General features: G+C 49.3%; 9 protein-coding genes across 9 annotated transcripts; 5 read left to right on the forward strand and 4 right to left on the reverse strand.

Moving 5' to 3' along the window:
* Window positions 1-569: 569 nt before the first annotated feature.
* GGI43DRAFT_394031 (polyadenylate-binding protein) lies at window positions 570-2,243 on the reverse strand. Its single transcript, XM_083204719.1, has 2 exons — window positions 1,467-2,243; window positions 570-1,374 (listed from the first exon to the last, which is right to left on the reverse strand). The coding sequence occupies exons 1-2, from the start codon at window positions 1,706-1,708 to the stop codon at window positions 1,125-1,127; spliced, it is 492 nt and encodes a 163-aa protein (XP_083065184.1). The 5' UTR covers window positions 1,709-2,243; the 3' UTR covers window positions 570-1,124.
* Window positions 2,244-3,850, forward strand: GGI43DRAFT_394033 (uncharacterized protein). Its single transcript, XM_083204720.1, has 2 exons — window positions 2,244-3,132; window positions 3,198-3,850. The coding sequence occupies exons 1-2, from the start codon at window positions 2,771-2,773 to the stop codon at window positions 3,469-3,471; spliced, it is 636 nt and encodes a 211-aa protein (XP_083065185.1). The 5' UTR covers window positions 2,244-2,770; the 3' UTR covers window positions 3,472-3,850.
* On the reverse strand, window positions 3,738-5,342 carry GGI43DRAFT_394034 (uncharacterized protein). The gene is made up of 2 exons (XM_083204721.1): window positions 5,098-5,342; window positions 3,738-4,996 (listed from the first exon to the last, which is right to left on the reverse strand). Exon 2 carries the CDS (start codon window positions 4,649-4,651, stop codon window positions 3,914-3,916), a length of 738 nt encoding a protein of 245 aa, XP_083065186.1. The 5' UTR covers window positions 4,652-4,996; window positions 5,098-5,342; the 3' UTR covers window positions 3,738-3,913.
* A 200-nt stretch (window positions 5,343-5,542) lies between these two features.
* Window positions 5,543-9,815, forward strand: GGI43DRAFT_394036 (SNF2 family N-terminal domain-containing protein). The gene is made up of 4 exons (XM_083204722.1): window positions 5,543-5,890; window positions 5,957-6,124; window positions 6,218-9,190; window positions 9,255-9,815. The coding sequence occupies exons 1-4, from the start codon at window positions 5,807-5,809 to the stop codon at window positions 9,405-9,407; spliced, it is 3,378 nt and encodes a 1,125-aa protein (XP_083065187.1). The 5' UTR covers window positions 5,543-5,806; the 3' UTR covers window positions 9,408-9,815.
* A 3-nt stretch (window positions 9,816-9,818) lies between these two features.
* Window positions 9,819-11,716, reverse strand: GGI43DRAFT_394037 (translation initiation factor eIF3 subunit i). The gene is made up of 3 exons (XM_083204723.1): window positions 11,490-11,716; window positions 10,746-11,343; window positions 9,819-10,681 (listed from the first exon to the last, which is right to left on the reverse strand). Exons 1-3 carry the CDS (start codon window positions 11,537-11,539, stop codon window positions 10,316-10,318), a joined length of 1,014 nt encoding a protein of 337 aa, XP_083065188.1. The 5' UTR covers window positions 11,540-11,716; the 3' UTR covers window positions 9,819-10,315.
* A 1,558-nt stretch (window positions 11,717-13,274) lies between these two features.
* Window positions 13,275-14,243, forward strand: GGI43DRAFT_160132 (uncharacterized protein). Its single transcript, XM_083199546.1, has one exon. It carries the CDS (start codon window positions 13,514-13,516, stop codon window positions 14,057-14,059), a length of 546 nt encoding a protein of 181 aa, XP_083065189.1. The 5' UTR covers window positions 13,275-13,513; the 3' UTR covers window positions 14,060-14,243.
* GGI43DRAFT_160114 (formate--tetrahydrofolate ligase domain-containing protein) lies at window positions 13,610-17,160 on the forward strand. Its single transcript, XM_083199545.1, has 4 exons — window positions 13,610-14,169; window positions 14,247-14,284; window positions 14,356-16,883; window positions 16,938-17,160. The coding sequence occupies exons 2-4, from the start codon at window positions 14,261-14,263 to the stop codon at window positions 17,044-17,046; spliced, it is 2,661 nt and encodes an 886-aa protein (XP_083065190.1). The 5' UTR covers window positions 13,610-14,169; window positions 14,247-14,260; the 3' UTR covers window positions 17,047-17,160.
* A 591-nt stretch (window positions 17,161-17,751) lies between these two features.
* GGI43DRAFT_394047 (uncharacterized protein) lies at window positions 17,752-19,702 on the reverse strand. The gene is made up of 2 exons (XM_083204724.1): window positions 18,411-19,702; window positions 17,752-18,340 (listed from the first exon to the last, which is right to left on the reverse strand). The coding sequence occupies exons 1-2, from the start codon at window positions 18,985-18,987 to the stop codon at window positions 17,853-17,855; spliced, it is 1,065 nt and encodes a 354-aa protein (XP_083065191.1). The 5' UTR covers window positions 18,988-19,702; the 3' UTR covers window positions 17,752-17,852.
* Window positions 19,703-21,367: 1,665 nt separating this feature from the next.
* GGI43DRAFT_160297 (cytochrome P450) lies at window positions 21,368-23,985 on the forward strand. Its single transcript, XM_083199549.1, has 4 exons — window positions 21,368-21,863; window positions 21,944-22,040; window positions 22,117-22,712; window positions 22,782-23,985. Exons 1-4 carry the CDS (start codon window positions 21,743-21,745, stop codon window positions 23,858-23,860), a joined length of 1,893 nt encoding a protein of 630 aa, XP_083065192.1. The 5' UTR covers window positions 21,368-21,742; the 3' UTR covers window positions 23,861-23,985.
* The last annotated feature ends 938 nt before the right edge of the window (window positions 23,986-24,923 follow it).

The raw sequence follows: 24,923 nt of genomic DNA on the forward strand, positions 1-24,923 counted from the left end.
GTTGCTATTAATGGAATATCCTTTTCGGGAATGGGGTGCTGGTGACCATCGTTGTCCAATCCTACGTCGGATCGGACACTCCAAGCTTCCATGTAGCGGTATAAGTAGCAGGGGGGTCGATATCTAGTCTTGCACATAGTGAGCGTATCTCTAAGAGATATATGACAGAATGAGGAATTGGGAGATTGTACCAGAAGAGAAAAAGAAGAAGCCAATCGACGCCATGCATGAAATCCCGCAAGCGAACTCTGCATAATAATATCGTAAAAACGCCACTTAGGAACGTAGCTCCAAATCTTATGCGCAGATCTGCGATGCTACTATACTGATCAACCTATCTATGATGCAAAATTTGAGCGTAATGACTATGCCGGATGTCGTCGATAATAGGGCGTGGGGTAGATTGACCTATTGTGTTTGTAAGAGACCCCTCGTGTAACATCTCCATCTGATAGGATTGAAACATGCATTTTAAATACATCATCAGTTATGGCATAAATCTTACAAATACGATTTGGCGTTTAGATATGCCGACCTCACAGCCATGCTTGAATCATTCTAGAAGTAACAAAGAAAGAAAATCAATTTTACTTCCTCATCTAACACCCGATGTGCCATCTGGCGTCAATACCAAGGCCTAAAACTCCAGATCCTTTGCCGTCTTGAAATTCCGGTGTTATACACGCAATCTCATCGTCCCATACCCGATCCTGTCTTTCTTGACTTAATCCTAGCTAGCTAGGCCATAGATAGTAAATTTCCATCATAGTAAAGTAAACAGTAGTGTCTTTGTCTTCCGTATATTTTTTTTTTGTGTTCCGATCTCTCGCCGTAGCTCCCCTCATGTCACTCTGCCCTTCTCCTCAATTATGCCAACCTAAATGCCGGATATCTTTCGTCAATTGCGCAGTTAAAAAGAACAGGGAAAATAAAAAATTTCCACCATAACTCTCCAAAAAAAGAAAAAGAAAAAGAAAAGAAAAAAAGTGTTGGAAAAATAAAAGGAAAATTTCCGTTTAATCGCGAGAAATGATAAACCTCTCCTCAGTTCCGATGCCAAAGAGATCATCACCCAATCCATTGCTCTGGGTAGATCGCGTGTTTGGAGAAACACTTCCTTGGTCCTAGTAAGGGGCGTAACCTCGTCCACGGCCCCGGTAACCGCCACGGTAGCCGCCTCGGGGAGGGAATCCCCCACGCCCGAAACCTCCTCGTCCACCGCGCCCGAAACCTCCTCTTCCACGACCGCGGCTCATGCCAGGAATGTTGGTGCGCTTGGGCGTAACCTTGATGTTGCGTCCCTTGAAGACACTCTCGTTCAGGACGAGGGCCTGGGCCACCAAGCTGGGCTCGGTAAACTCGACATAGGCGTAGCTGGAAGAAGACGAAAAAGGTACGTCGTTAGCTTTGAATACTCCATAACTGGCAGAAAGAAGCCCAGAAGGGCATGTGTGATGTATGCTTACCCCTTGGGCTGTCCGGTAAACTTGTCCAGGAGAATGGTAACTCGGTTGATGGAGCCGCAGCTCTGGAAATGCGCCTGGACTTCCTCTGGAGAGGCCGAGTAGTCGACGTTGCCCACGAAAATGCTTCGAGCGTCGACAGACTCTTTGTCATCGGCGAGATCGGCAGACTGCTGCTCCAGTGTAGCCTGCATCTCACGAAGCTTCTTAGCCTCCTCTTCCATCTCTGCAACTCGGCGCTTCATCGCTTGGATCTCCTCCTAGCGGGCGGCGTGTCAGATCGATCAGGTAAAAGCTCTCATCTCCAGCGTGCGTAAAGCTAAACCCACCTCTTCACTGGCCGTAATCTCGTTTTCCGGCTCACGCTCCTCCTGAGGGATGCCTTCTGGCTTGTCTGCGTCCGACATTGTGCTTGACCGAATGAATCGACAGAGTCTCTGATGGGATAAAACTGAAGCGAGGAGAGATTAGAATGAGCGTAAATTAAAATAAGAAAATGATTCCTTTGTTACAGCAACAGAACAAAGGCTGAATGGGACGGAAAGGGCAGAAAAAAAGCTAGGATGCGCCCCCTTGCGCAGGTTGGGGAATAACGTTTGGAACTGAGCCTGAAGCGCGACCGCCTTAGGTTTCACGTTGGGAAAAGTAATTGGAACGTCAAAAGCTACCGACCTGGATTAATGGCTGCAGCGATATCGGACGCGACAGCAGGATTTGTCTGCAATGAAAAAACGAAGGGATGATTCTGCAAGGGCAAAGGCAAGCAAAAGAAATTCGTGATGGACAATCGTCACTTGAGCCTCGAGACGCCGCGACGCAGAACCGAAGTTTGCCCGCCGCAAGGCTGCTGTCCGCGGTCCACTAAGCCCAAGTCACTGCCTAGTAAGGCGCATGTGCCATTGCGGAGAGCGACCTACATGAATGCTACCGCACAGGCATTAGCTCACTGAGTTGGAAGCGCTTCACAGCCACTGGCTGCATGTCGCTAGTACGGCTAAATCGGGCCTTGAAGCTGCTTCTGCCCCCTCCTCCAGCTCCAGGCTTCATGAGGACGGAAATCGGCATGCTGCTGTTGAGCATCTCCAGCTGTAGCGGACAAGCGCCCCTCTCATGCTTTAGCACCTACTATTAATGCGTTCCTTTCAATATTAGTCCAAAATACCAGCTGACGTCTTAGCGCTTCATAGTATATATGCTCCCTCCCATTCTGAGACTTTATATAACCGCCCTCAGGCGCCATATGTGATATTTGTTACTGACCATCCATCATCGGCTTTGCTCCCCTTGTTGCTTTGTATAAATCCAATATGGCAGACCGCTCGTCCACCCCGCTGCTCCAATCTTACCATGCCGATACCAGCGATGAACCGCCCGTGTGGCACAGGCACTCACAGGACTCGAGGTTCTCTAGACATTTGCGACGATGCCGCAAGACAAGCCAGCGCTTCCTCGAGTCTCGTACGAAACACTTCATCGTCATGGGCATCGTGGCGCTGGATGTAGCTGCGCTGCTCGCAAACGTCTTCATCCAGCTGATTGCCTGCGAGATGCATGAGAATGATGAGCCCTGGGTGGAAGATGTAACCGAAGGCTTAGAAATCGCAGGTCTAGTCTTCAGCAGCCTCTTCCTCCTTGAGCTCTTTGCATGCTTGTTTGCTTTTGGTCCACGGTAGGTTCTGGTTTTCTTTTCGCGATACTTTGGGCTTTTCTAACTCGTTTTTGCGCGCAATAAAGCTTTCTTGCCTCTTGGTTTCATTTATTTGATTCGGCAGTTATTATTGCCAGTTTTGTGATCGATATATTTTCCAGAGGCCTAACCGAGTCTATTGGCTCCTTGATTGTTGTCCTCCGTCTATGGAGATTGGCAAAGATATCCGAAGAGGTTGTATTAGGCGCTACAGAGAGGATGGAGATAATGGAACAGCAGCTGGATGACCTCGAAGCTGAGAATAGCAGATTACGAGCTCAGCTGGGCATCGAGTCATCCAATCATTCAATTAATGAGTAAACTTGGTGTAAACAAAAAAAAAGTTTAATTAATTTATATACAATTGTTGCATTTAATATTTACACTGTTAATGGCCTCCTAAAGCAAAATCTCTGTGTCCAGACATTGCAGAGCTGGCAGGCGAGCTCTGATTATGGTATTAGTACCTAGATTACTCCCATCCATTCCTTCTATTCGAGACAAACTCCAGATATGTATGACGAGAACCCTTCAACTCTGACACCATCAATGTGGATTCAAGTGTTCCAAAATAAATAAACAGATAGAAAAAAAAAAAAAAAAAGAAAAAAAAAAACGCCCTTGGTATCTATGCTACCTCCCTCCCATGTCCCGCAGTTGCCCTATGTTCCCATCCGATGTATATGAAATGTTGTACCTGATTGACATGGTGATCGCTGGTAGAAAATGATACGAAATAAAACAAAACAAGAAAGAAAAACGGTCATGTGTGTCGATTGCGTTTGCCTCCGTTGCCGGCGGGGTCTTTGCTATCAAAACAGCCGCCGAAAAAGTCGTCAAAATCCATCTTCCGCTTCGCTCCCGCCCCCCGGCCAAGATGTGATGAAGATCGAGGACCGTTCCTTGAAGAGCTTGCTCCGAATTTAGAACTGAATGAAGGCGGGAAAGTAGATACGTCCTGTGGTCGTGGGTCTGATAAATCTAGGGTAGCGATGTTGGGATACGTTGAGTGGAAGGTGAAGGCTTCTTGTGTTGGTATGACAAAGTGGGTTGGTTCTTCGGTCGTAGGAGGAGGCACATGGACGGCAGCGGCAGGTGAGTGTGTTCGAGGCTGGATCGGAACTGATGTAGACGCTGATGGTTCGGCACTGGCCCGAGAAGCCTCGGGAGACGTGGTTCTTTCGCCCTTGTCGGTCTCGTCTTCGCTCTCGGTGCTCTGATGTCCTGCTTCTCGGCCATCGAGTCTCTCTGTAGCCCATCTTCTTATTCTCCAGCCCTCGCCATCGTCCAAACCAATGCTTTGCTTGTCAAGGAAGAGGAGAAGGTCGTCCAAGCAATCTTGGTATCCGTCTGCGCGAGCGCGCGCCTCTGCCTTGGCAGATGTCTTGTAAAGCTTTGTCACGGAGAGCGCCGCGGCCTTGAAAACGTCTAGCAGCTGTTCGGGTGACTCATACTGCATCGCCTGCTTTCCCAGGCCGCTGTAGGTCTTCGACGAGTCCATCTTCGTAAGGGGTATTTGCTCTTAGGCAATAGTGAAGTGAGTGCGCGTGTGTATGTGATGTGGTCTAGAATTTTGTTGGGTTAGCGTAACAGCAAACTAAGAGCTTTGTGTTCCTACCTTGGGGCGAGAGAGAGTTCAGCCTCAGGGAGGGAGAATCCGCCACTGCCTGGTTTAGGGGGTCGCACGGCAGAGACAATGTCGTCAACCTCTTGCGAAATAGGTTTCGAGCTATTTAGATGCAAAGCTCTCTAGGTAATAGAAGAAAGCTCCAGGGATAGACCTCAAATGGGATCAAAGCGATGGAGGGGAAAGTCCTAGCAGTATGTTCCGTAGCGGCAAACTTCTAGGTCAGCAGGTTAGAAAGGCGGGCGAAGGCGGTAGAACTGCACGTGGGGTGATGGGTCGCTACCCTGGTCTCTTACACGTGACTTTGTGACTGCGTACCTGTAGCTCTGGGCTTTAGCATAAAGCAAAAGCATGAGGGAGGCAGTTGAGTTTTGAGGGCGCAAGAATTGATTTTACGCCATTTTTATTCAGAAACTCTGTGTTTTGGCTGTGGTCAGCAAGGCGCGCGTGCAGAGGTAAGGGTAGCTCCTTGCAGGCCTTTGGCTGAGGCAATTCCACGGTTGCACCATATTACTTCGTATAATGAGAGGTACAAAGTACAGCTATGGATGGACCTGTAGCGCGCCTGTAGCACACCCTGTAAGATTATGCTCCCGCAGCTGGCTGCATCTCTGCAGCGGGAAAAGCCCCTGACCCGTGACGTCGTTCCCTATTCCCCTTCTGGACTCGGACTTTTTTTCTTCCATTGTGGAATAAGTGGGGGAGGCCATATCGATTTTGCTCTTTAGCGCGGAGAGACAAGGGTGGGACCTGCACGCGCGCTAGGCCCAAAGTCGACAACCTTTCAATGAGCACGTCGAGACTCTTAACAGGCGCATTTCCAAAAAACATCCTCTCCTTGACGCCAGCAGAAGGGAGGTAGATCCACGGCTTCAAAGCACCACCCAAAACATCTCAAGAGGCCAGAGTCATCTACTAAGTTCCCGGAACTCCCCTGGGCCCCTTGGACTCCTGGTTACCGGCGCATCTGCAGCGCGTTTCGTGCACGCAAGTCGCGTAAAGAGGCTCCCCTCCGAGATTTTAGTCGCAATGGCTCCGCGACCTCGATCAAACGGCGTGGACACCGACGCGTCCATGTCTGACGCCCCAGAGCATCACCATGCTGAAGAAATGGTTGTTTTATATATTTACATGGCAAACTTGGCCATTTGTTTGATGTTATAGCTAACTTAATCGTAGGAGGTCGATGAGACTCCCGACTATACCGACTCCGATACCAACCCCAACACTACAGCCAGCAGCGTGGCTGGCGAACCCCTCACAGACGGCAGGAAGCGACGCACTGAGGCGAATCAATTGCGTCGAAGCATCTTCGGAAAGAAACATGATCGCCTTGGAGAATCAAAGGTGCGCCTCCCCTCAGACGGTCATTTATAAGGCGATACCATTAGAAATAGCAGCCTATACTAACCCTTTTACTTTGTTTGTTTCTTCAAATAGGAAGATGACACAATTAGAAGATTCCGTTATCTTCTCGGTCTTACCGACTTGTTCCGGCACTTCATCGAAACAAATCCCGACCCCAAGATCCGAGAAATCATGACCGAGATTGACCATCAGAATGCCGAAGCTGCTCGAGGAAAGAAAGGCGCTGGCAGAAAAGGAGGCGCTACAAGCGAGAGACGACGACGAACTGAAGCCGAAGAAGATGCAGAGCTCCTGAGCGACGAGAAACATGGCGGATCCGCTGATACTGTGTTCAGAGAGTCACCTTCCTTTATCCAGGGAGTCATGAGAGACTACCAGGTTGCGGGTCTGAATTGGCTGATTTCGCTGCATGAGAACGGTATTTCGGGCATCTTGGCTGACGAAATGGGCTTGGGAAAAACACTACAAACCATTTCCTTTCTGGGTTATCTCCGCCACATCATGGGTATTACTGGGCCCCATCTTGTGACGGTGCCCAAGTCAACGCTCGACAATTGGAAGCGAGAGTTTGCAAAGTGGACTCCAGAAGTCAATGTGCTTGTGCTTCAAGGTGCCAAAGATGAGCGTCATGAGCTCATCAACGAGCGCCTCGTCGACGAGAAATTTGACGTCTGCATTACCAGTTACGAGATGGTCTTGAGAGAAAAGGCGCATCTCAAGAAATTCGCTTGGGAGTATATCATTATTGATGAGGCACATCGTATTAAAAACGAAGAATCATCTCTATCGCAGGTCATCCGACTTTTCAACTCCCGCAATAGACTTCTCATTACAGGTACACCTCTACAAAACAACTTGCACGAGCTCTGGGCTCTGCTCAACTTCCTCCTTCCTGATGTCTTTGGCGATGCCGATGCATTTGATCAGTGGTTTTCAGGACAAGACCAAGATCAAGACAAGGTCGTGCAGCAGTTGCATCGAGTCTTGCGTCCCTTCTTGCTCCGACGTGTCAAGAGTGATGTTGAAAAGAGTCTCTTGCCAAAGAAGGAAGTCAATGTATACTTGGGCATGTCTGAGATGCAGGTCAAATGGTATCAAAAGATTTTGGAAAAGGATATTGATGCTGTTAATGGTGCTGGAGGAAAAAGAGAGTCTAAGACTAGACTCTTGAACATTGTGATGCAACTACGAAAGTGCTGCAATCACCCCTACCTCTTTGAGGGCGCCGAGCCAGGTCCCCCATACACAACTGATGAACATTTGATTTACAATGCAGGCAAGATGAAGGTCTTGGACAAGCTGCTAGGACGACTTCAGAAGCAAGGCAGCAGAGTCCTAATCTTTTCTCAAATGAGCCGATTGCTTGATATCTTGGAAGATTATTGCGTCTTCAGGCAGTACAAGTATTGCCGTATTGATGGTGGAACCGCTCACGAGGACCGAATTGCTGCTATCGACGAGTACAACAAACCTGGATCTGAAAAATTCGTCTTTCTGCTGACAACGAGAGCTGGTGGTTTGGGCATCAACCTGACATCAGCCGACATAGTCATTCTCTATGACAGCGATTGGAACCCGCAGGCGGATCTGCAGGCCATGGATCGTGCGCATCGTATCGGACAGACGAAACAGGTTGTAGTGTACAGATTCGTCACTGACAATGCTATCGAAGAGAAGGTGCTCGAACGAGCAGCCCAAAAATTGCGGCTTGACCAGGTCGTCATTCAACAGGGTCGCGCCCAGGTTGCGGCCAAGGCCGCTGCAAACAAGGATGAGCTCTTGAATATGATCCAGCATGGTGCTGAGAAAGTATTCCAGTCCAAGGGCCCCACTGATGACACAGCAAACAAAGAAAAGGAGCTGAACGATGAGGATATCGATGAAATCTTGAGCCGAGGCGAGTCACGTACCAAAGAGCTAAATGCCAGGTATGAGAAGCTTGGCATCGAAGATCTTCAGAAATTCACATCTGAATCTGCCTACGAATGGAATGGAGAAAACTTCGCCCAGGCCAAGAAGAATATTGGCATGAACTGGATTAATCCATCCAAGCGAGAACGCAGGGAGCAGAGCTACTCTATGGACAAGTACTTTAGACAGGCCATGTATCCCAATCCCAAGACCGACGCCAAGCCCAAAGCTCCTCGAGCGCCCAAGCAGGTACCAGTCCATGACTATCAATTCTACCCGCCTCGTTTGCAAGATCTCCAGGACAGAGAAACAGCCTTCTACCGCAAGGAAATTGGCTACAAGGTGCCATTAGCAGACGGAGATGACGAGAACTTGTCAGAACGCGAAGCTGAGAGGACGCTCGAGCAGCAAGAGATTGATAACGCAACACCCCTCACGGAAGAAGAGCGGGCAGAAAAGGAGGAGCTCTCCAACCAGGGATTTGGCCACTGGAACCGCCGTGACTTCCAACAGTTTGTGAACGGATCTGGCAAATATGGACGAAATGATTTCCAGGGCATTTCCAACGAGATTGACAGCAAGACGCCAGCGGAAATTCGCGCATATGCCAAGGTGTTTTGGCAGCGATACACCGAAATTCATGACTACCCCAAATACCTCAAAGTAATTGAGGATGGAGAGGAGCGTACGAGGCGCATCGACCACCAGGGCAAGCTTCTTCGCAAGAAGATGCAGCAGTACCGAGTACCTCTCCAGCAGCTAAAGATTAATTACTCAGTGTCTACTACCAACAAGAAGGTCTACACCGAAGAGGAAGATCGTTTCCTGCTGGTGCTTCTTGACCGCAACGGTATTGATTCTGAGGGTCTCTACGAAAAGATGCGAGATGAGATCCGCGAATCTCCTCTTTTCCGCTTTGACTGGTTTTTCTTGAGCCGTACACCTATCGAACTATCGCGACGATGCAACACATTGCTTACAACTATTGTCAAAGAATTTGAAGAGGGTGCTGGGACTGGCAAAGGTTCAAACGGCGTCAACGGCAAGTCGAAACGCGACCTGGATGAAGAAAATGATGAGGATAGCATTCTCAGCATGGCTCCTGCAAAGAAGAAGTCTAAGAATGGCGTCAAGGTACGATAAACTGTTGATAATGTAAGAAGGAAAATATTGAGCAATACTGACATGTCTCGTATAGAATAAGGCTCTTGATAACGTCAAGTCAAAGTCCAGCAAAGCCAGCTCTGCTACGCCATCAAGAGCTTCCAGTGTTGCTTCCAACGCTAACTCAAACGCCGGTGGTTCTGCAAAGGGCAAGAAGACCAAGGCGGTAGGTAGAAAGAAGAAATAAAGAAGAGACGAATTTTCCTCATCTTCTTATAAAACAGAACGAGAAAAAGAATGAATGAAAAAAAAAAAAGTGAGAAAGAAGATGGGCTGGCCAGAGGGAACAAACCAGGTTTCAGGAGAACAGGACGTGGGTACGAAATTTAGAAAGGTTTCATAACCAAAATTTTATGGCGGCGTTTCATACTTGGGAGAGATTAATACGAATTAAATCGAACTTGGTTGGAGGTTTCCTCTGTTGGCGGAGACATGTCTTTTTTATTGGCCTCTTGGTATTTGTCGTGTAGAAACGATATCGACGATTCTTGAAGGGCTTTTTTTGTGTCCAAAAAAAGAGAAAATAAAGATAAGTTACGTTTAGTGTAAGTAGTAGGTAGTAATGCAAAGGAACCACCCGACTTGAGAAACGCCATCATAGCAGAAACACATGCATATATTATATCTTCTTGAATAAGGGATAGGGGATCACGATTGCGATATTCTAAGTGATGTACACATCTCTATGTATCAAATTTATCGCTTTTGACGTTGACAGCTTGTTTTTTTTCTTCTTTCCCTCTTTATTCTCTCTCTACAGCAACAAAGAGACACCTAGTAAGGATTACATACGGGAATTCAAGCATCCCACTTCTCCCTTCCAGCAAGAAGACTTTGTTTGTTTCCCTTTCCGCCCTCCCAAAACGCCGTACAATATGTTTAACGCATGCAAGCAAGCAAGCAAGCAGTCCGCAATAATCAAAACACAGACTGATCATTTCTGTCTTTCCTTTTTCATTTCCCCCTTCCCTTTTCCTCTCTATGATTCTTCCCTTCTTCTTTGGTTTAACATCTAGGCCAAAATGAAATGGAAAACGGAGGATGAAAAAAGGTTTTTCTTTCTTTCAAGAGGTAAATTTTCTTCTGTCCGTCCGTTTACTCCAGTCGGTTCATGCGCTCCCTCTCAACCTCGTAGTTGAAATCGAAATAACCCTTGTCGAAGTGGTGGACACGGACGTAACCGTCCTCTCCTCCACTGGCGTAGCTTCGGCCGGTAGGGTCAGCAGCAACGGTGTTGAGGGGACCGAAGTGACCACGGACACGGCCAATCTCGTCTTCGAAAACCTTGTGGTAGAATCTGGCCTCGAATCGACCCTGGCGGCCGGAGGTGGTGGTGACTTCCATGGCGGCCTGACCACCTCCCAGAATAACGAAGTCCTTCTTGGGGCAGATTGTGGCGCTGTTGAGAGGTGTGTCTGCAGGGTAGGTCTTGAGGGTGGCGAGGTCGCGAGCAGAGATGAGCTGTTGGAAGAATCCCAAGTTAGCAGAGCAAAACAAGTCAACGGATATCAGAAGGCAGCCGTACCTTGGCAGTCTTGTCTCGGCAAGCAGTGATGAAGTAAGTCCTATCGGGCGACCACTGCAGGTCGACGATGGGCTTATCCAGCTCGTGGGCAGGAACCTTGTCCAGCAGCTCGCCGGTCTTGGCATCGTACTGGCTGACACTGCCGTCCTCGTGGCCGGCGATGATGTACTGGCTGGCCTGGCTCCAGCCAGCAACGGTGGCCTTGCTCTCGTCGCAGACAATGGTCAAGGACCTCTCGTCGGTCTGCTCGGCGTTGATGTCCGGGTTGATGTCGATGACGACGATGTTGCTGAGGTAGCCCATACGCTTCTCGGTAACGCCCAGCAGCTTGGTACCGTCCTCGTTGAACTCGACACGCTTGACGGCGGTGGGGAACTCCCAAGTCTTGAGGCACTTGCCGGTCTTGACCTCCCACAGGCGGATGGTGTTGTCGGCTGAGCCAGAGGCGATCATGGTGGAGGTAGGGTCGACGTCGACGGTCCAGATGGCACCGACGTGGCCGTGGTAGGTTCCTAGACGCTCGCCATTGTGGGAGAACCAGACACAGATCTGCTGGTCCTTTGCGACGGAGAAGATGAGATCACCATCGAGGTTGTATCTGATGCGCAGAAAAACTTGAGTTAGCTTGGGCCTCTCTTATTGGCAGAGTCAAAAGGAGGAGTGAGGAGGGGCTGGCGCGCAAAAAGCAGAATAGAGCTCTGCCTCTGCCTCTCCTTTGTCTCCTTGGACAACCAGCAAACGTACTTGATCTGAGTGAGAGCACGCTCGTGCCCGGCAAGAAGGATGGGTCTCATGTTGTCGGTAATCCTGATGCTGGAAGGCTGAGGAAATAATCAGGGAAGGGGGGGATATAATATGGGCCAGCACGAGGTCGGATTGGAGATGGTGGTGCTTTGGAAATTTTGGCGATAATTGTGCGTCTTGGTGGGGCTAGAGTTGTGGCGCGGGGAGAGTCATTGGTGGCGCGGCCCAAACGGGAAAGCTTGGGCGTGAACAAGTGGCTGAGCATGTGCGAGGTTCCAGCTCCATGTCGAATATTCTCACCCACTAGGAGCAGGTTGTTGTCAACGACCAATGAAGCAATAGGCATTCTGGTAGAGCCTTGCCCATACATACATCGAATCCAGGGTACGAAGTATGCGTGCGGCGATTTCCCAATAAAGTCAAAGCATGGTACTTGAACGATGACTGTCTCGTTTCGCCATGTCCTGAAACAATCACACAGTGAGTCACACAAGGTAGGTTGTTGAGTCACCGTCTTCTCCAAGAGTCAAATATCGCGCCATATTGCATTTACAACTGCTACTGCTACTTATTTCTCGAAGATCCTTTAATACAATTCATTTGCCTAGAGGGTTACATAGAAGGCGGGCTTGTTCGTACGATTGAGATGCCGACATATACCCGTTGCTGGTAGTTTACATGGGTATGGGCTGAGCTTTGGCTATTCTTCAATCCTTCAACAACAGACTCAAGAACAAAGCAATATTAACCGGCCTGCCTAGCAAGCAGGCAAAGGTGGCGTCGATTCTTTACTCCTTGCGTTTTATAGGTTTATGGTATTAACACTACTAATGGTATACAGTAATATATGCTAGTAATATATGCTAGTAATACGCGGTAATACGCAGTCACGTACAGTAATAAATGCTACACTTCGTTCAGCTCCTCCCTAGAGTAGCATCTTACATCTTTAGCGGATCGATGTTGAAGGAATAGTGGTATGCTTCCCTTGCATCGACCCGCTCTCTTTTCTCTTTCCACCATGCATCAAGTTGTCTATGAATAAATGTGCTGACACACCGCTCTCAATTGGACGTCTCTTTCTCCCTGTCGCTCTTGCCACGTCGGCATGCTGACGGTTGAGCTGATACTACATGTATGTACGCTTGACGCCATTGCCGCCTCAGTTGTCGAATTTGTGCATGTCAACAGCCGATCAAGAGATGGCACTGTCTATATCTAAAGAACTCCGTATAATATAACAACAAGAACGAAACCACTAAGACGGGCATGCTTGACTAACAATTGTATAAATTAAAGCTTCAATCCTTCGAAACTATGCCGCAATGCCGCCATGCCGCCATGCCGCCGGTCTAAATATGTGATCCGAACAATTAACAATTGCCTGAATTCAGCTTTGCCCGGGCCCTCTCCGGCGATGGTCTTGGACCATATCGAATCTCCACATAGCAGGATCCGACACCGTCCCGACACGGTGTTCTATGAACCCTGCATTGCGTCTTATAAATCTGCCCGTTTCCTCTGCCAAGTCGGTGTAATAGGCTAAGCCAGGTCTTTTTTCCTCTTGTCCAAGCGTTGAGCCCTCTCTTCGTCCTTTAGTTGCCCTACCTTCTTCGCTTCTCTATATATATTCAACTACACCTAAGTTCAAGTTCCATTCAACTATAGCGCAGGACGTTAAATTTTTGCGCCACTATCAAGGTCACGGAGCCGTCGCGGCAAGGACCAGCCGTCAAGCGAGCCAACCACGAAATAGCGCCCTGATCTACGCTCCGTGTTCCGGACCCTAGATAAGCTAAAAAAAAACTTTTCGAAAAAAAGTTCAAACGAGACAAACAAGCAAACAAGCAAACAATCGAAATAGGCCCTCAAGTGTCCACGCTGACCTTATAGGCCCAGCTGCCTGATCGACTCCTGCAAGTACTCATACGACAGCCCTGTTTGGCACGTTGTACAGTATAACGTGCAGCGCAATTCTTTGAGGGTTACAGCAAAGGGTCCTAATTGGGATTTACAGAGCAGCAATGGCACCCTATCAGCGGTTGCGCATGGCCCCCAGGCCTGTCCACAGGCTGCTTTCGTTGTCTTCCAGAACGTCGCAGCGCTGTATTGCTAGCAGCGCTGGAAATACAGCGGGTATCACCCGCCGCTTGCCGTACCTATCCGGCAACAAGGCACCGAGTGCGGCGACTTTAAGCCCCTCAGCGGGCTCTGCACAAGGACTTTTGTCCGCTAATCCTTCCAGCCTGAGAGCTTGTCATTTTCCATCCTCGTCGGCGACTTATCCAGCCTCTGTCTCTTACTTCTCCTCCTCATCCTCCCCTTTCCCTTCGTCTCTGCCATCTACAGGCCGATTGCCCTCGCGACTCCAGCAGCAGCGATCGTTTGCGACGACAGCCGCCGCCATGGTTGCCACAAAGCTTGACGGCAACAGCATTGCCAAGGCCATTCGCGAACGCCTTGGCGCAGAAATTGCAGAGAAGCAGCAGAAGAACCCCAGATACCGACCCAGCCTCAGGATCATCCAAGGTATGGCTGAGCACGCGCAAGACAGCAAGGTTGGAGACTAGTTTTCTCCGTGCTCTCTTGCTCTCTTGCTCCTTACCTCTATCTATGCGAGAATAATTACTGACTGGCTGTTTCTTTTCCTCTCGTACAGTTGGCGATCGTTCCGATTCTTGTAGGTTCCCCTCCATCCTTGTCTGACTCAGGATCCTTATCGGGTCAATTTGGAGCCGCGGCTAACCCTTCCTGCAGCTACGTATGTGCGCATGAAGCTCAAGGCCGCCGAGGAGGTAAGGCGAAGAAACAATTTCTAGGTCCCTGGGAAAAAAAAAGGAATAATTAACTAAAATGCCGTCTCCAGGCCCGTATTGACTGCAAGCTGCTCCACTTCCCAGAGGACATTGCTGAGATTGAGCTCCTCGATCAAATTCGCCGTCTCAACAACGACGATGCCGTCAACGGCATCCTTGTCCAGCTGCCTCTTCCTAAGCACATCTCAGAGGCTGTTATCACATCCGCCGTCGCTGACGAGAAGGATGTTGACGGCTTTGGCACCAACAACATCGGCGAGCTTGCCAAGCGCGGTGGCGCACCCATCTTCACACCTTGCACCCCCAAGGGTGTCATCACCCTGCTGAAGGAGGCCGGCGTGGAACTTGCTGGCAAGAATGCTGTAGTTCTCGGCCGAAGCAACATCGTCGGTGGCCCCGTTGCTCAGCTCCTGAACCGAGCCAATGCCACTGTCACCATCTGCCACTCCGCCACGGCCAACCTCCAGTCCCATCTCAAGAACGCTGACATCGTGATCGTTGCCATTGGCTCCCCCAACTTTGTCAAGGGTGAGTGGTTGAAGCCTGGTGCTGTGGTTATCGATGTGGGAACCAACTACATTGCGGATGCCTCGCGCAAGTCCGGTCAGCGACTCGTGGGAGACGTCGAGTTCGAGTCCGCTTATGAGGTCGCCTCGGTCATCACCCCAGTTCCCGGTGGTGTTGGACCCATGACCGTTGCTATGCTGTTGGAGAACGTTGTTGAGGCCACAAACACTTTCTTCGAGAACGAGAAGATCAGACAGACCGTTCCCCTTCCTCTACACCTCCAATCCCCTGTTCCATCGGATATTGCCATCTCTCGAGCTCAGGCTCCCAAGCAGATTACCCGCGTTGCGACTGAGATTGGCATTGAAGGCCATGAGCTGGAGCCTTATGGATCATACAAGGCCAAGGTCGATCTGAGCCTACTTAAGCGACTTGCCCACCGACGTGATGGTCGCTATGTCGTTGTCACTGGTATCACCCCCACTCCTCTTGGTGAGGGTAAGTCAACCACGACCATGGGTCTGGCCCAGGCGCTCGGCGCTCATGTTGGACGTGTGACTTTTGCCAACGTCCGACAGCCCAGCCAGGGACCGACATTCGGTATCAAGGGCGGTGCTGCCGGCGGTGGCTACAGCCAGGTCATTCCCATGGACGAGTTCAACATGCATCTCACAGGTGACATCCACGCCATCACTGCTGCAAACAACTTGCTGGCTGCCGCAATCGAGACACGCATGTTCCACGAGAACACCCAGAAGGATGGCCCGCTCTACCGCCGCTTGGTTCCTGCCAAGAATGGCGAGCGAAAGTTCTCTCCCTCCATGCTTCGCCGCCTCAAGAAGGTTGGCATTGACAAGACCAACCCCGACGAGCTGACTCCGGAAGAGATCCGCCGCTTCGTCCGCCTTGACATCGACCCAGAGACCATCACCTGGAGACGTGTGCTGGATGTCAACGATCGCCACCTCCGAGGCATCACTGTTGGAACTGCCCCCACTGAGAAGGGACAGTCTCGTGAAACTGGCTTCGACATCTCTGTTGCCAGTGAATGTATGGCCATCTTGGCGCTCAGCACTGATCTTGCTGATATGCGAGACCGTCTGGGCCGTATGGTCATTGGTACTTCACGCAGTGGAGAGACCGTCACTTGCGACGACATTGGTGCCGCTGGTGCTCTTACCGCTCTGATGAAGGATGCTATCAAGCCCAACCTCATGCAGACACTGGAAGGCACTCCCGTCTTTGTCCACGCTGGTCCATTTGCCAATATCAGCATTGGCCAGAGCTCTATCCTTGCTGATAGATTGGCTCTGAAGCTCACAGGTACCGAGCCTGACGAAAACCACAACGAGAAGACTGGCTTTGTCGTTACCGAGGCCGGCTTCGACTTCACCATGGGTGGTGAGCGTTTCTTCAACATCAAGTGCCGTACTTCAGGCCTTGTGCCCGACGTCGTCGTGGTTGTCGCCACTGTTCGTGCCCTCAAGGTGCACGGAGGCGGCCCCCCGATTGCCCCTGGTGCTCCCCTTGATGCTGTCTACAAGCAGGAGAATGTCGACATCCTCCGAGCTGGCTGTGTCAACCTGAAGAAGCAGATTGCCAACGCCAAGTCTTTCGGCATCCCTGTTGTCGTCGCCATCAACAAGTTCGCGACCGATACCGATGCTGAGATTGCTGCTCTCCGTGAGGAGGCTCTTGCCGCTGGTGCTGAGGATGCTATCCTTTCTGACCACTGGGCCAAGGGTGGTCTTGGTGCCATTGATCTGGCCAAGGGAGTCATTGCTGCCAGTGAGAAGCCCAAGGAGCTCAAGCTGACGTACGGCCTTGACGGCACCATCGAGGAGCGCCTTGAGGCTATTGCCCAGAAGATGTACGGCGCTGGCAAGGTCGAGTTCAGCGAGCTTGCTCAGAAGAAGATTGACACATACACCAAGCAGGGCTACGGCCACCTGCCTATCTGCGTTGCCAAGACTCAGTACTCTTTGTCGCACGACCCTGACCTGAAGGGCGCGCCCACTGGCTTTACTGTGCCCATCAGAGATGTTCGCATGGCTGCTGGTGCCGGTTACTTGTAAGTTATTCTACTCTCCTCTAAATCAAAGTGCTCATGCTAACTTCACTCCAGGTATGCTCTGGCTGCTGACATCCAGACTATTCCCGGTCTCCCCACTGCCCCTGGCTATCTCAACGTTGACGTCGACCTGGAGACAGGCGAGATCGACGGTCTTTTCTAAGCCAAACGCAAACGTACCTTTTCTTCTTCTGTTTTCTCCCCTTTGGCATTCATGACTGGTACTGATTGCCACATTATCGACTTTTTTGATGAAAATATTATATACCCAGAGACTCAACGTGGGACACAATAAGGATATAAGGAATTTTGGATTTTATGACTGGTGCATCTTCAACATATGGCGCAGGCATGCGAGGCACAGGGTTATGATTTGGACAATTAACCCGTTTAGAGTTTAACAAGAACTACTGCTAGAGCACAATAGAATGGCTTTAGAAAGCACTTCCTCTTTTTCTCTTCTTTCTTTTTTCCATGCCTACGTATGTTTAAACCCGATAGGCAAGCACGTGACTGTCAGATGAGAGACCGAAATTAGCTGGCGTCCCGTATATTATCTTCTAGAACGTAAGTGGTACCATCCGTCATTGAAGAGGCTGCACGATGTGTGCGGTAAACGAAATTGGGTAACAATATGCAGCTACCAACAGACATGGAGAATTGGGCCGGTTGAATGAATCGATCCGGATTCGGATTCGGAGGAACTGTTGGCCGAGAACATGCTTCTAGTTTATACTTCCAGAAGAGCCAAGTGGAGGTGATGCGGAGATGAGTTGATCATTGAACATCTGGAAAATGTTTACTTCAGAATGAGAATACGTTTACGGAGTATTACATGGTGGATCATGTATTACTTATTTCAGCATTATTAAAAGGTATTAGGCGTAATTTTATTAATGTCGTTATGGTTTCAATCAACTGCCTGTCCCAAAAACGCCAGAGCTAGACGCGCCCAAATCCATTGCTTTCCTAAAATTCCAAGCCAAATGTTCCATCGAATCTGATTTTCGCAGTTTTGAGTGTCTCTCGTACTCTGTCGTCTATAGTCTGGTCGATATTGTCCAAAGCGTCGTCATTTGATTGTCTCACTTCTTCTTTCAAATCTTCCGCCACTTGAGTCAATATCCTGCCGCTTTCTTTCTCCATTTCTGTAATTGCATCTTGGCAGGTCCATCTTAGATCTGTTGCGCAGTCGTCAAGCTGGTTGTTCATCTCTTCAAAGAGCTCTTCTTTCTCTTCCGTTCCATATCGGCACGGACTGCGACCATTATCTAATGCGTCTCTAAGGTTGTCTTTGATGTACTGTTCTAGCCCAGAAACTCGGCTTTCCATATCATTAAAGCGTGTTTCCATCCGATTTTCGATATTGTCCAGGCGGCACACAATGTCCTTCAGAAGAATTAGGACGCGTGTCACACCAGAGTCATCATCAGAGTAATCAGCTCGGCGGCGTTTTTCTGTTACAGTTAGCTTTAGTCAAACAAGTATAACATAAAATGATATACGAAAACGATTAAGAGTGCTTACTAGAACTTTGTGGATTAAGCGTAGAGCCAGCGTACGGAGGAGGGCTTTCCTCAGCATGCGTAATTTCTTTCTTCTCGACAATCTCGCCTCCATTACCAGCATACAGTGTGGCCGGATTTGCCCGCGGCAAATCTGTACGTGGACTGTCTTCAGGGCGATCGCCCGAAAATGTCTTCTCAAGTAAGTCGAGTTCTGCTTTACTAAGGACTGCATTGGAACTGTCGAGATGCACAATAAACCTAGTCACGCTGGCGAGGTCTTCAATCAAATGTAGTCGAGTTTTCGTTTTCCCTTTAGACTCCAAAGGACGTCCTTTGGGGCGTATCAAATCAGGCGCTTGCGTCATCGAGATACATAGTGAGTAATGCCTAGGCTGGAATGTCTTGGAGGTTGAAGGTTGTGGATTGTGATAGACGTTGTACTTTATAGCTTGAATCCTTTCAGGATATATGTATAAATAAACAGCCTGCTTGTTGCTCTTGCCTTTGCCACCTCTGAGGATAACATAAGCATGAAGCTTGAACATTGCTGTGTTGGTTGAAGTGTTCAAGTACAAATCAAATGAGACATCTTCCATCTGACAACGCTCTTCACTATCATCATTCCATGTTACTCTGTTCTTTTGATAAGATATATCGATCACGGCGGCGTTTTCCTCTTTTGCACTTTCAGTCACGGCTGACGTTTCATCGATGCTACTCTTGATATTTTCATCTCCATCGTCATTGTTGTTCGACTTGTCATGGCGAATATTTGGGGAGGTACTAGAGCGTCTGAAAGTCAGAATACATTAGCAAATCACATTTGGTGGGAATTAGGCCCGGCTATGCAGTTCCCCTGATCATGGCCGATGAATACAGTGAGTAGCGGAGCTTCAAAAGTCCCCCCACTCTTCAATAAAAACACTGCTGCGGATAATGTACTGGCAACGGTAGCAGACAATAATAGCTGCTACCAAACAAGATCCCAACCCCTCCACTGACGCAAGTCAAGCCATGAGCTGAGTGCGTAGGGCTGGCATTGGAATTTTACGACCTTGTCTCGCAGGAACAGTCCCGAGGAGTATCTTCACGAGAGCAGGACAGTGATCCACGCGAAGCGACAGCTTGACATGAATGCGGAGCTTAAAAAGTCCTCCGCTCCTCAAGGAAAACGTAGCTGCGGATAATGTACTGGCAACGGTAGCAGACAATAATAGCTGCTACCAAACAAGGTCCCGACCCTTACAGCGGAGTCAACTCAAGAGTCGACCAGCGCGTAGTGGGCATCGGAATTTTACGACCTTGTCTCGCAGGAACAGTCCCGAGCAACATTTTCGAGAAGAGCAGAATTGCTATTCACGCAGAGCCATGGCTTGCAGGAGTCGCATAAGGACATCTCACTGACCCAGGCGAGGAAACAGGTTGCGTCGCGTCGTTGTCTTCCTCATCGTAGATGGCGCCGTCATTCATGGCGGAATATTCTAGGCGATGAATCGGTTAGGCGAGATGCATCGGTTAGCTGAGAGGTTGGTTGGAAGGTTGCGTGAACTAGAAGAAATGGCGCAGCAGCGCGTATGATTTAACATGACACCTCCTTACACTGTCACATGACTTTTCCTAGCCAATCAAAAGCTTCAGTTGCTTGACTACAGCTGGAACTAGCTAGTGAATCAAGCTCACTTTAGTCTCTTATCACGTGACTGGTTGATGTATCGGATACAGTGCGAATAGGGGTGTATCGCTGGCCTAGGTATTTTAGCGCCCTCGTCTCGTCGTGTTGATATAGCAGCAGATTCTACTGCTTGGCGAAGTATTGGGTTCACATTCTACAAGGTTTCTCGGTAGAGTTCTGTAAAGCTAATTCATCGCAAAATATCCCAAAAGGATTGGCGTTTTCTCTATTTCATTTTGGCTATGATGTTTGTAAGCAACCTCTGAAACGCAGATCCACGCTGCATCGCCCAAATCCACTTGTGTGTGGTTGTATGCACTGCTTTCGGATAGATGCAATACAGTCATAAATGGCATGAAGGAGGCCCAAAAAGAGCCATTAGAGATCACTCTAAAAATAAATAACCTTTAAGTTCACCATGCGTCTTGTAAATTACGACTCTGCCTTGACATCTCACCCCGCTCAGCAAGCTAGAGATGGCTAGGGATGACAGTAGTAGCACTAGTAGGAGGCTCAATGAATTGACTAGTAGGTAGTACCAAGTTCAGAACTAAGTAACCAGGTTCAATATATTGGTGTCTTGTGTAATACACGTATAGGAGCTTGATCTTGGCTAAAGTGTGACTCGATGTCGGTGGCATCCTGAGACTGCAGTATCTCACTTTGGATTGCATCATTTCGTCTGCGGAGTAATCCGGTGGGTGTGAGCTAACATTACACGCAAAGCTACTAGTACTGCTTGACACACACAACCAACCTGCACTTGTGTCATGCCATGCAACGTGTCTCGCGATGGAAGAAGTGAGATTGATAGGTGGAGTACAGAATACTATGTATATAAGGTCGAAGGATTTGAGCACTACCATCCAATAGCGTGTCCCGGAGATGCCCTTGACGAGATGAATTAAAATAGCAATATTATGTGGCATAAAACTACTGCTAAAGAGAAAAATAGGAAAAGAACAGAAAAAAAATTCCCACGAATCATGCCCTCCATCTCATTTTCACAAATGCAACCCCTTGGTGGCCATTAGTCTGCGGACATTTTGCCCTTTCTATAAACCCGCCGGAAGCGAAATCCGTATCCCGAAGCCCTGCGAACAGCTGCAGCTGCCTCATCCCTTGCATGTGGAGCTGGCGAAAGCCACTGTGCCGGATCTTGGCCTTCCCGAGTGGACGAACCGCCACTGACAGTCGAGGTATTGGCAGCATTTCAAATCTTAATAGGTTAATTGTCGGCCTGTGATGCGGGGGCTAAAATCGACAAGACGGAAAGCTTAGTTGGTGGCCAGTATGGGTTGGAGGAGATGAAGCGCATCGATTAGGGAGCTGTGGTGGGCATATCCACTCTGCAGTATCGTATATCGTATTAGTCCCTGCGGGAGTGTCTTGGTTATATTATTGTGCTTTGCTGTCCATCTGTGGCTCTTCTCCATCTTTACTCTATTTTCCTGCTCCTGGCATCGAAGTTGATGTCCCTTTTTTCGGGGGGTTTCTCTGTCTGTTAACGGCTTAGGCGGAGCGAGTACTGTAGTGAAACATTCACACGCTTCGGGCCAACGAGACTCAAAAGACTCTCTTCCCCGCTTGACCTGAGGTCGCACTTTCTTTGCTGTTACAACTTCACAAAAAGGTCTACTTACGGCGGCGGTATCGTGGATAGGCCATCGTGGATAGCCATGGCGCTAATCCCCATTGCCATTGCGGCGCTGGCCGCCTACCAAATCATCTCATCTGCTTTGCGCCTACGGCATAATATCAATGAGGCCAAGAGAAGCGGATTACCTTATGTTGTCGTTCGTGCGTTCATTTACACCCACTCTCCTGCTGGCCCCATGTAGCTCTATAAGCTTTACTAACACGATGTCATGAAAATACAGCTTGTTCGCCGTTCTGGGCAGTATGGCAGATGACCCATAAGCTATGGGTTCCTCTCATCAAGTTACTTCCAAAGCCATGGTGGGATGGGTGGCTTGAGTATGACTGATGCCCTCCCTTGCAGTCTCATCGCTTTCAAGATTTGGTCGAATGGCTAACAACTTTGATCTTCAAGTATCATGATGCCCAACTTTTTATATCGAACTCGCCATGAGTGGTTCGCCAAACTTGGCGAATCTTTCCTCCTTGTTTCTCCTGGCATACTGATGCTGCTCACGGACAATGCCGAAACAATCCGTACTATCACGCTGAAGCGAGAGCAATTCCCCAAATGGACTGCTGTCTACAACATCTTGAGGCAGTTTGGTGAGAATGTTCTGACTACTGAAAGCAGCATCTGGCGTATGCACCGCAAGGTCACCTCGCCTTCATTCAATGAGAAGAACGCTGCATTGGTTTTCCGTGAGGCCATCGCTCAGACTCAAGGCTTGCTACGTATGTGGGCAGGCCCTGAAGGCAACACCAGAAAAGAACCGCTCGTATCTCTGCAGAAGGACACGATGAGACTGGCTCTGAATATTATCAGTTATGTTGGCTTCGGTATGCGTCTACTGTGGCCAGGCGAGACACACGCTGCAGGAACGGATCCCAAGCTGTTGAAATACGGCTCTCATGAGCCTTCGGCCGGACACCAGCTGAGTTTCACAGATACCATGGAGTTTCTCCTCGAGCATCTCTTGATTTTACTAATTTTCCCGCGATGGATTTTGAGTGAGTACTCTTTTGTACCTTATTCTGATATCTTTGTCTCGTACGAGATACTAATACTTTGGATTACAGAACTTTTGCCTTTTAAGAAGATCAAGAAAGCAGTGTTATCTTACAGCGAATATGTCAACTACATGAACGAGCTTTTAGACGAAAAGATTGAAGACGCACGCAAGGGAGACCACACAGAAGGCATGGATCTCATGGGCCAGCTTGCGAAATCATGTTTTGGGGCCGATAACAAAGACGCTACATTGACACGCGAGGAGATCATCAGCAATGCTTTCATCATGTTCGTGGCTGGCCACGAGACAACAGCCAACACTCTTCACTTCACTCTCATCTTCCTAGCAATGAACCCCAATGCGCAGCGCAAGATTCAAAAGGACATTGACGATATCCTCCAGGGCCAGGATCCGATAGATTGGGATTATGAAAGCTTGGTTAACCCCATGACTGCCAGCATGATTGGTGCTGCCATGAACGAAACCATGCGACTCATGTCCCCTGTGGTTGTGATTCCCAAGGTTACCTACAGCGATCAGCCCTTGGTCATGGACGGCAATAAATATGTCATTCCCAAGGATACAGGCATCTCATTGGTGACGATTTCTGCCCACGTTAACCCCCGTTACTGGCCAACGCGACCCAGCAAAATAACTCCTGGCAAATCCAATATTCTCGACTATGTTCCAGAGCGATGGTTCCAGAGTCTGGATAAGGATAGCAGTGCGGGCAGTGAAGACGTCGCTGGTGCCGACTCGGAAGACTTTGGCGGTTTCCAGGGCTCAGACATCAACGCACAGCTCTTCAGACCCGAGCGTGGATCTTACATTCCCTTCAGCGACGGGGCTCGATCGTGCCTGGGACGGCGCATTGCCGTGGTGGAAATGATGGCGGCGCTGGCGGTCATTTTCCGGAGCTACAGCGTCGAACTCGCTGTGGACGAGTGGGCGTCGCAGGAGCAGGTCGATCAGATGAGCCTGGAAGAGAGGGCGCACATCTACAAGAAGGCTCAGGATAAGAGCCGGTGGACGGTGGGACAGGCGACGTCGAGGTTGACGCTGAATCTGCACGACGGCCAGCACGTGCCGGTGCGGATTGTCAAGAGAGGGGAGGAAAAGTTTGTGAACTGGGTGGATAAAGAGTGATTGGTTAAGTGATTGACTGGATTTCCTAATTGTGTCGCTCGGCTGATTTTTGTGCGAAGATGCCAATGTTTCATATATGAGTCCATCTATGTGTTCATCCAACTATGTACGAGCCGGCTATGGGAATACCAATACTGCATAGCATAGCATAAGATACTAAGTGGCCTTGATTATTGACAAATTAACTGTGCATCTACATATTTCCGTCAACGCCTAACGTCAAGGAATGCAGCATTGGGTACGAAAGCAATGGAAGCCGCTGCAGATACCCCATATCCCATCACCATGCCAGGCATCAAATGCGGAGCTTTCTGCAGTGTGCCATCTCCAGCACCCCATACTCGATGGGACTCTGGATCAACCGGGGTAATATCAGGCAGTATCAATCGATACTCCCGGATCATCACATTTTACAGAGTACGTATTCCTCCAGACACATAGAATATGTATGTACTCCATTCGCAGATGCAAATATATGCTAAACCCATTATTGCCTGAAACTCCAGTTCAAACCTCGACTGATTCCAGTGTCTAATGCGCACAGAACAAACACAGCTACAACCTCGCGCCATCACAGCTTCTGCCGTTGGTGACAGCTTTCGCATCAGCGGCGCTCTGCCCCCATTTCATCCCGGCCAATGTCGATCAATTTAACTCTCCAGCTCTACCACTCCAGCCACGTACGACGTCCTCTCGAGGTACCGCCTGTTAGCGAGATACCTCGCAAGCGCCGGCGCCCAGACGCCTGCCAGCGTGGCACTCGCAAACGCAGCAACAAGCGGGCGACTTGCCCCGCCTTCCCGCTGCAGCAGCCTTCAGCCACACGCAGCAGAAACGGCGGGAGAAGAGAATCGCGTCTAGTCCTAAAGAGGCCAACATAAACAAGACAAATAGCTCGCCTTATCCCGCGCGAGCCTTTTATTCATTTTTCTCAGTATTCGACCGCCCCCCCGCACAACCGCCCAGCAACGCCCAGCAACCGGCAAGAAAACATTCGACATCCCACTTTTTGGCTTGGGACGGCTCTTGTAATCGCAGCTGATAGCTGATAATAAGCCCTTGT

The sequence above is a fragment of the Trichoderma evansii genome (assembly GCF_050947405.1).
Source record: "Trichoderma evansii strain SZMC 28006 chromosome Unknown GGI43scaffold_2, whole genome shotgun sequence".
Classification (NCBI taxonomy): Eukaryota; Fungi; Ascomycota; class Sordariomycetes; order Hypocreales; family Hypocreaceae; genus Trichoderma; species Trichoderma evansii.

What these genes read in the sequence shown, in the direction of transcription:
- GGI43DRAFT_394031 (XM_083204719.1), bottom strand. Translation starts at nt 1,708, where the DNA reads ATGAAGCGCCGAGTTGCAGAGATGGAAGAGGAGGCTAAGAAGCTTCGT. An exon ending in TTTACCGGACAGCCCAAGGG is followed by an intron (nt 1,375 to 1,466) that starts GTAAGCATACAT and finishes GTCTTCTTCCAG; the next exon opens with CTACGCCTATGTCGAGTTTA.
- GGI43DRAFT_394033 (XM_083204720.1), top strand. Translation starts at nt 2,771, where the DNA reads ATGGCAGACCGCTCGTCCACCCCGCTGCTCCAATCTTACCATGCCGAT. An exon ending in TTGTTTGCTTTTGGTCCACG is followed by an intron (nt 3,133 to 3,197) that starts GTAGGTTCTGGT and finishes CGCGCAATAAAG; the next exon opens with CTTTCTTGCCTCTTGGTTTC.
- GGI43DRAFT_394034 (XM_083204721.1), bottom strand. Translation starts at nt 4,651, where the DNA reads ATGGACTCGTCGAAGACCTACAGCGGCCTGGGAAAGCAGGCGATGCAG.
- GGI43DRAFT_394036 (XM_083204722.1), top strand. Translation starts at nt 5,807, where the DNA reads ATGGCTCCGCGACCTCGATCAAACGGCGTGGACACCGACGCGTCCATG. An exon ending in ATCACCATGCTGAAGAAATG is followed by an intron (nt 5,891 to 5,956) that starts GTTGTTTTATAT and finishes ACTTAATCGTAG; the next exon opens with GAGGTCGATGAGACTCCCGA. An exon ending in ATCGCCTTGGAGAATCAAAG is followed by an intron (nt 6,125 to 6,217) that starts GTGCGCCTCCCC and finishes TTCTTCAAATAG; the next exon opens with GAAGATGACACAATTAGAAG.
- GGI43DRAFT_394037 (XM_083204723.1), bottom strand. Translation starts at nt 11,539, where the DNA reads ATGAGACCCATCCTTCTTGCCGGGCACGAGCGTGCTCTCACTCAGATC. An exon ending in CGTGCTCTCACTCAGATCAA is followed by an intron (nt 11,344 to 11,489) that starts GTACGTTTGCTG and finishes TCTGCGCATCAG; the next exon opens with ATACAACCTCGATGGTGATC. An exon ending in GCCGAGACAAGACTGCCAAG is followed by an intron (nt 10,682 to 10,745) that starts GTACGGCTGCCT and finishes TTCTTCCAACAG; the next exon opens with CTCATCTCTGCTCGCGACCT.
- GGI43DRAFT_160132 (XM_083199546.1), top strand. Translation starts at nt 13,514, where the DNA reads ATGGCACCCTATCAGCGGTTGCGCATGGCCCCCAGGCCTGTCCACAGG.
- GGI43DRAFT_160114 (XM_083199545.1), top strand. Translation starts at nt 14,261, where the DNA reads ATGAAGCTCAAGGCCGCCGAGGAG. An exon ending in AGCTCAAGGCCGCCGAGGAG is followed by an intron (nt 14,285 to 14,355) that starts GTAAGGCGAAGA and finishes TGCCGTCTCCAG; the next exon opens with GCCCGTATTGACTGCAAGCT. An exon ending in GCTGCTGGTGCCGGTTACTT is followed by an intron (nt 16,884 to 16,937) that starts GTAAGTTATTCT and finishes ACTTCACTCCAG; the next exon opens with GTATGCTCTGGCTGCTGACA.
- GGI43DRAFT_394047 (XM_083204724.1), bottom strand. Translation starts at nt 18,987, where the DNA reads ATGGAAGATGTCTCATTTGATTTGTACTTGAACACTTCAACCAACACA. An exon ending in GCTTAATCCACAAAGTTCTA is followed by an intron (nt 18,341 to 18,410) that starts GTAAGCACTCTT and finishes TAACTGTAACAG; the next exon opens with AAAAACGCCGCCGAGCTGAT.
- GGI43DRAFT_160297 (XM_083199549.1), top strand. Translation starts at nt 21,743, where the DNA reads ATGGCGCTAATCCCCATTGCCATTGCGGCGCTGGCCGCCTACCAAATC. An exon ending in TGGTGGGATGGGTGGCTTGA is followed by an intron (nt 22,041 to 22,116) that starts GTATGACTGATG and finishes TTGATCTTCAAG; the next exon opens with TATCATGATGCCCAACTTTT. An exon ending in TTTCCCGCGATGGATTTTGA is followed by an intron (nt 22,713 to 22,781) that starts GTGAGTACTCTT and finishes TTTGGATTACAG; the next exon opens with AACTTTTGCCTTTTAAGAAG.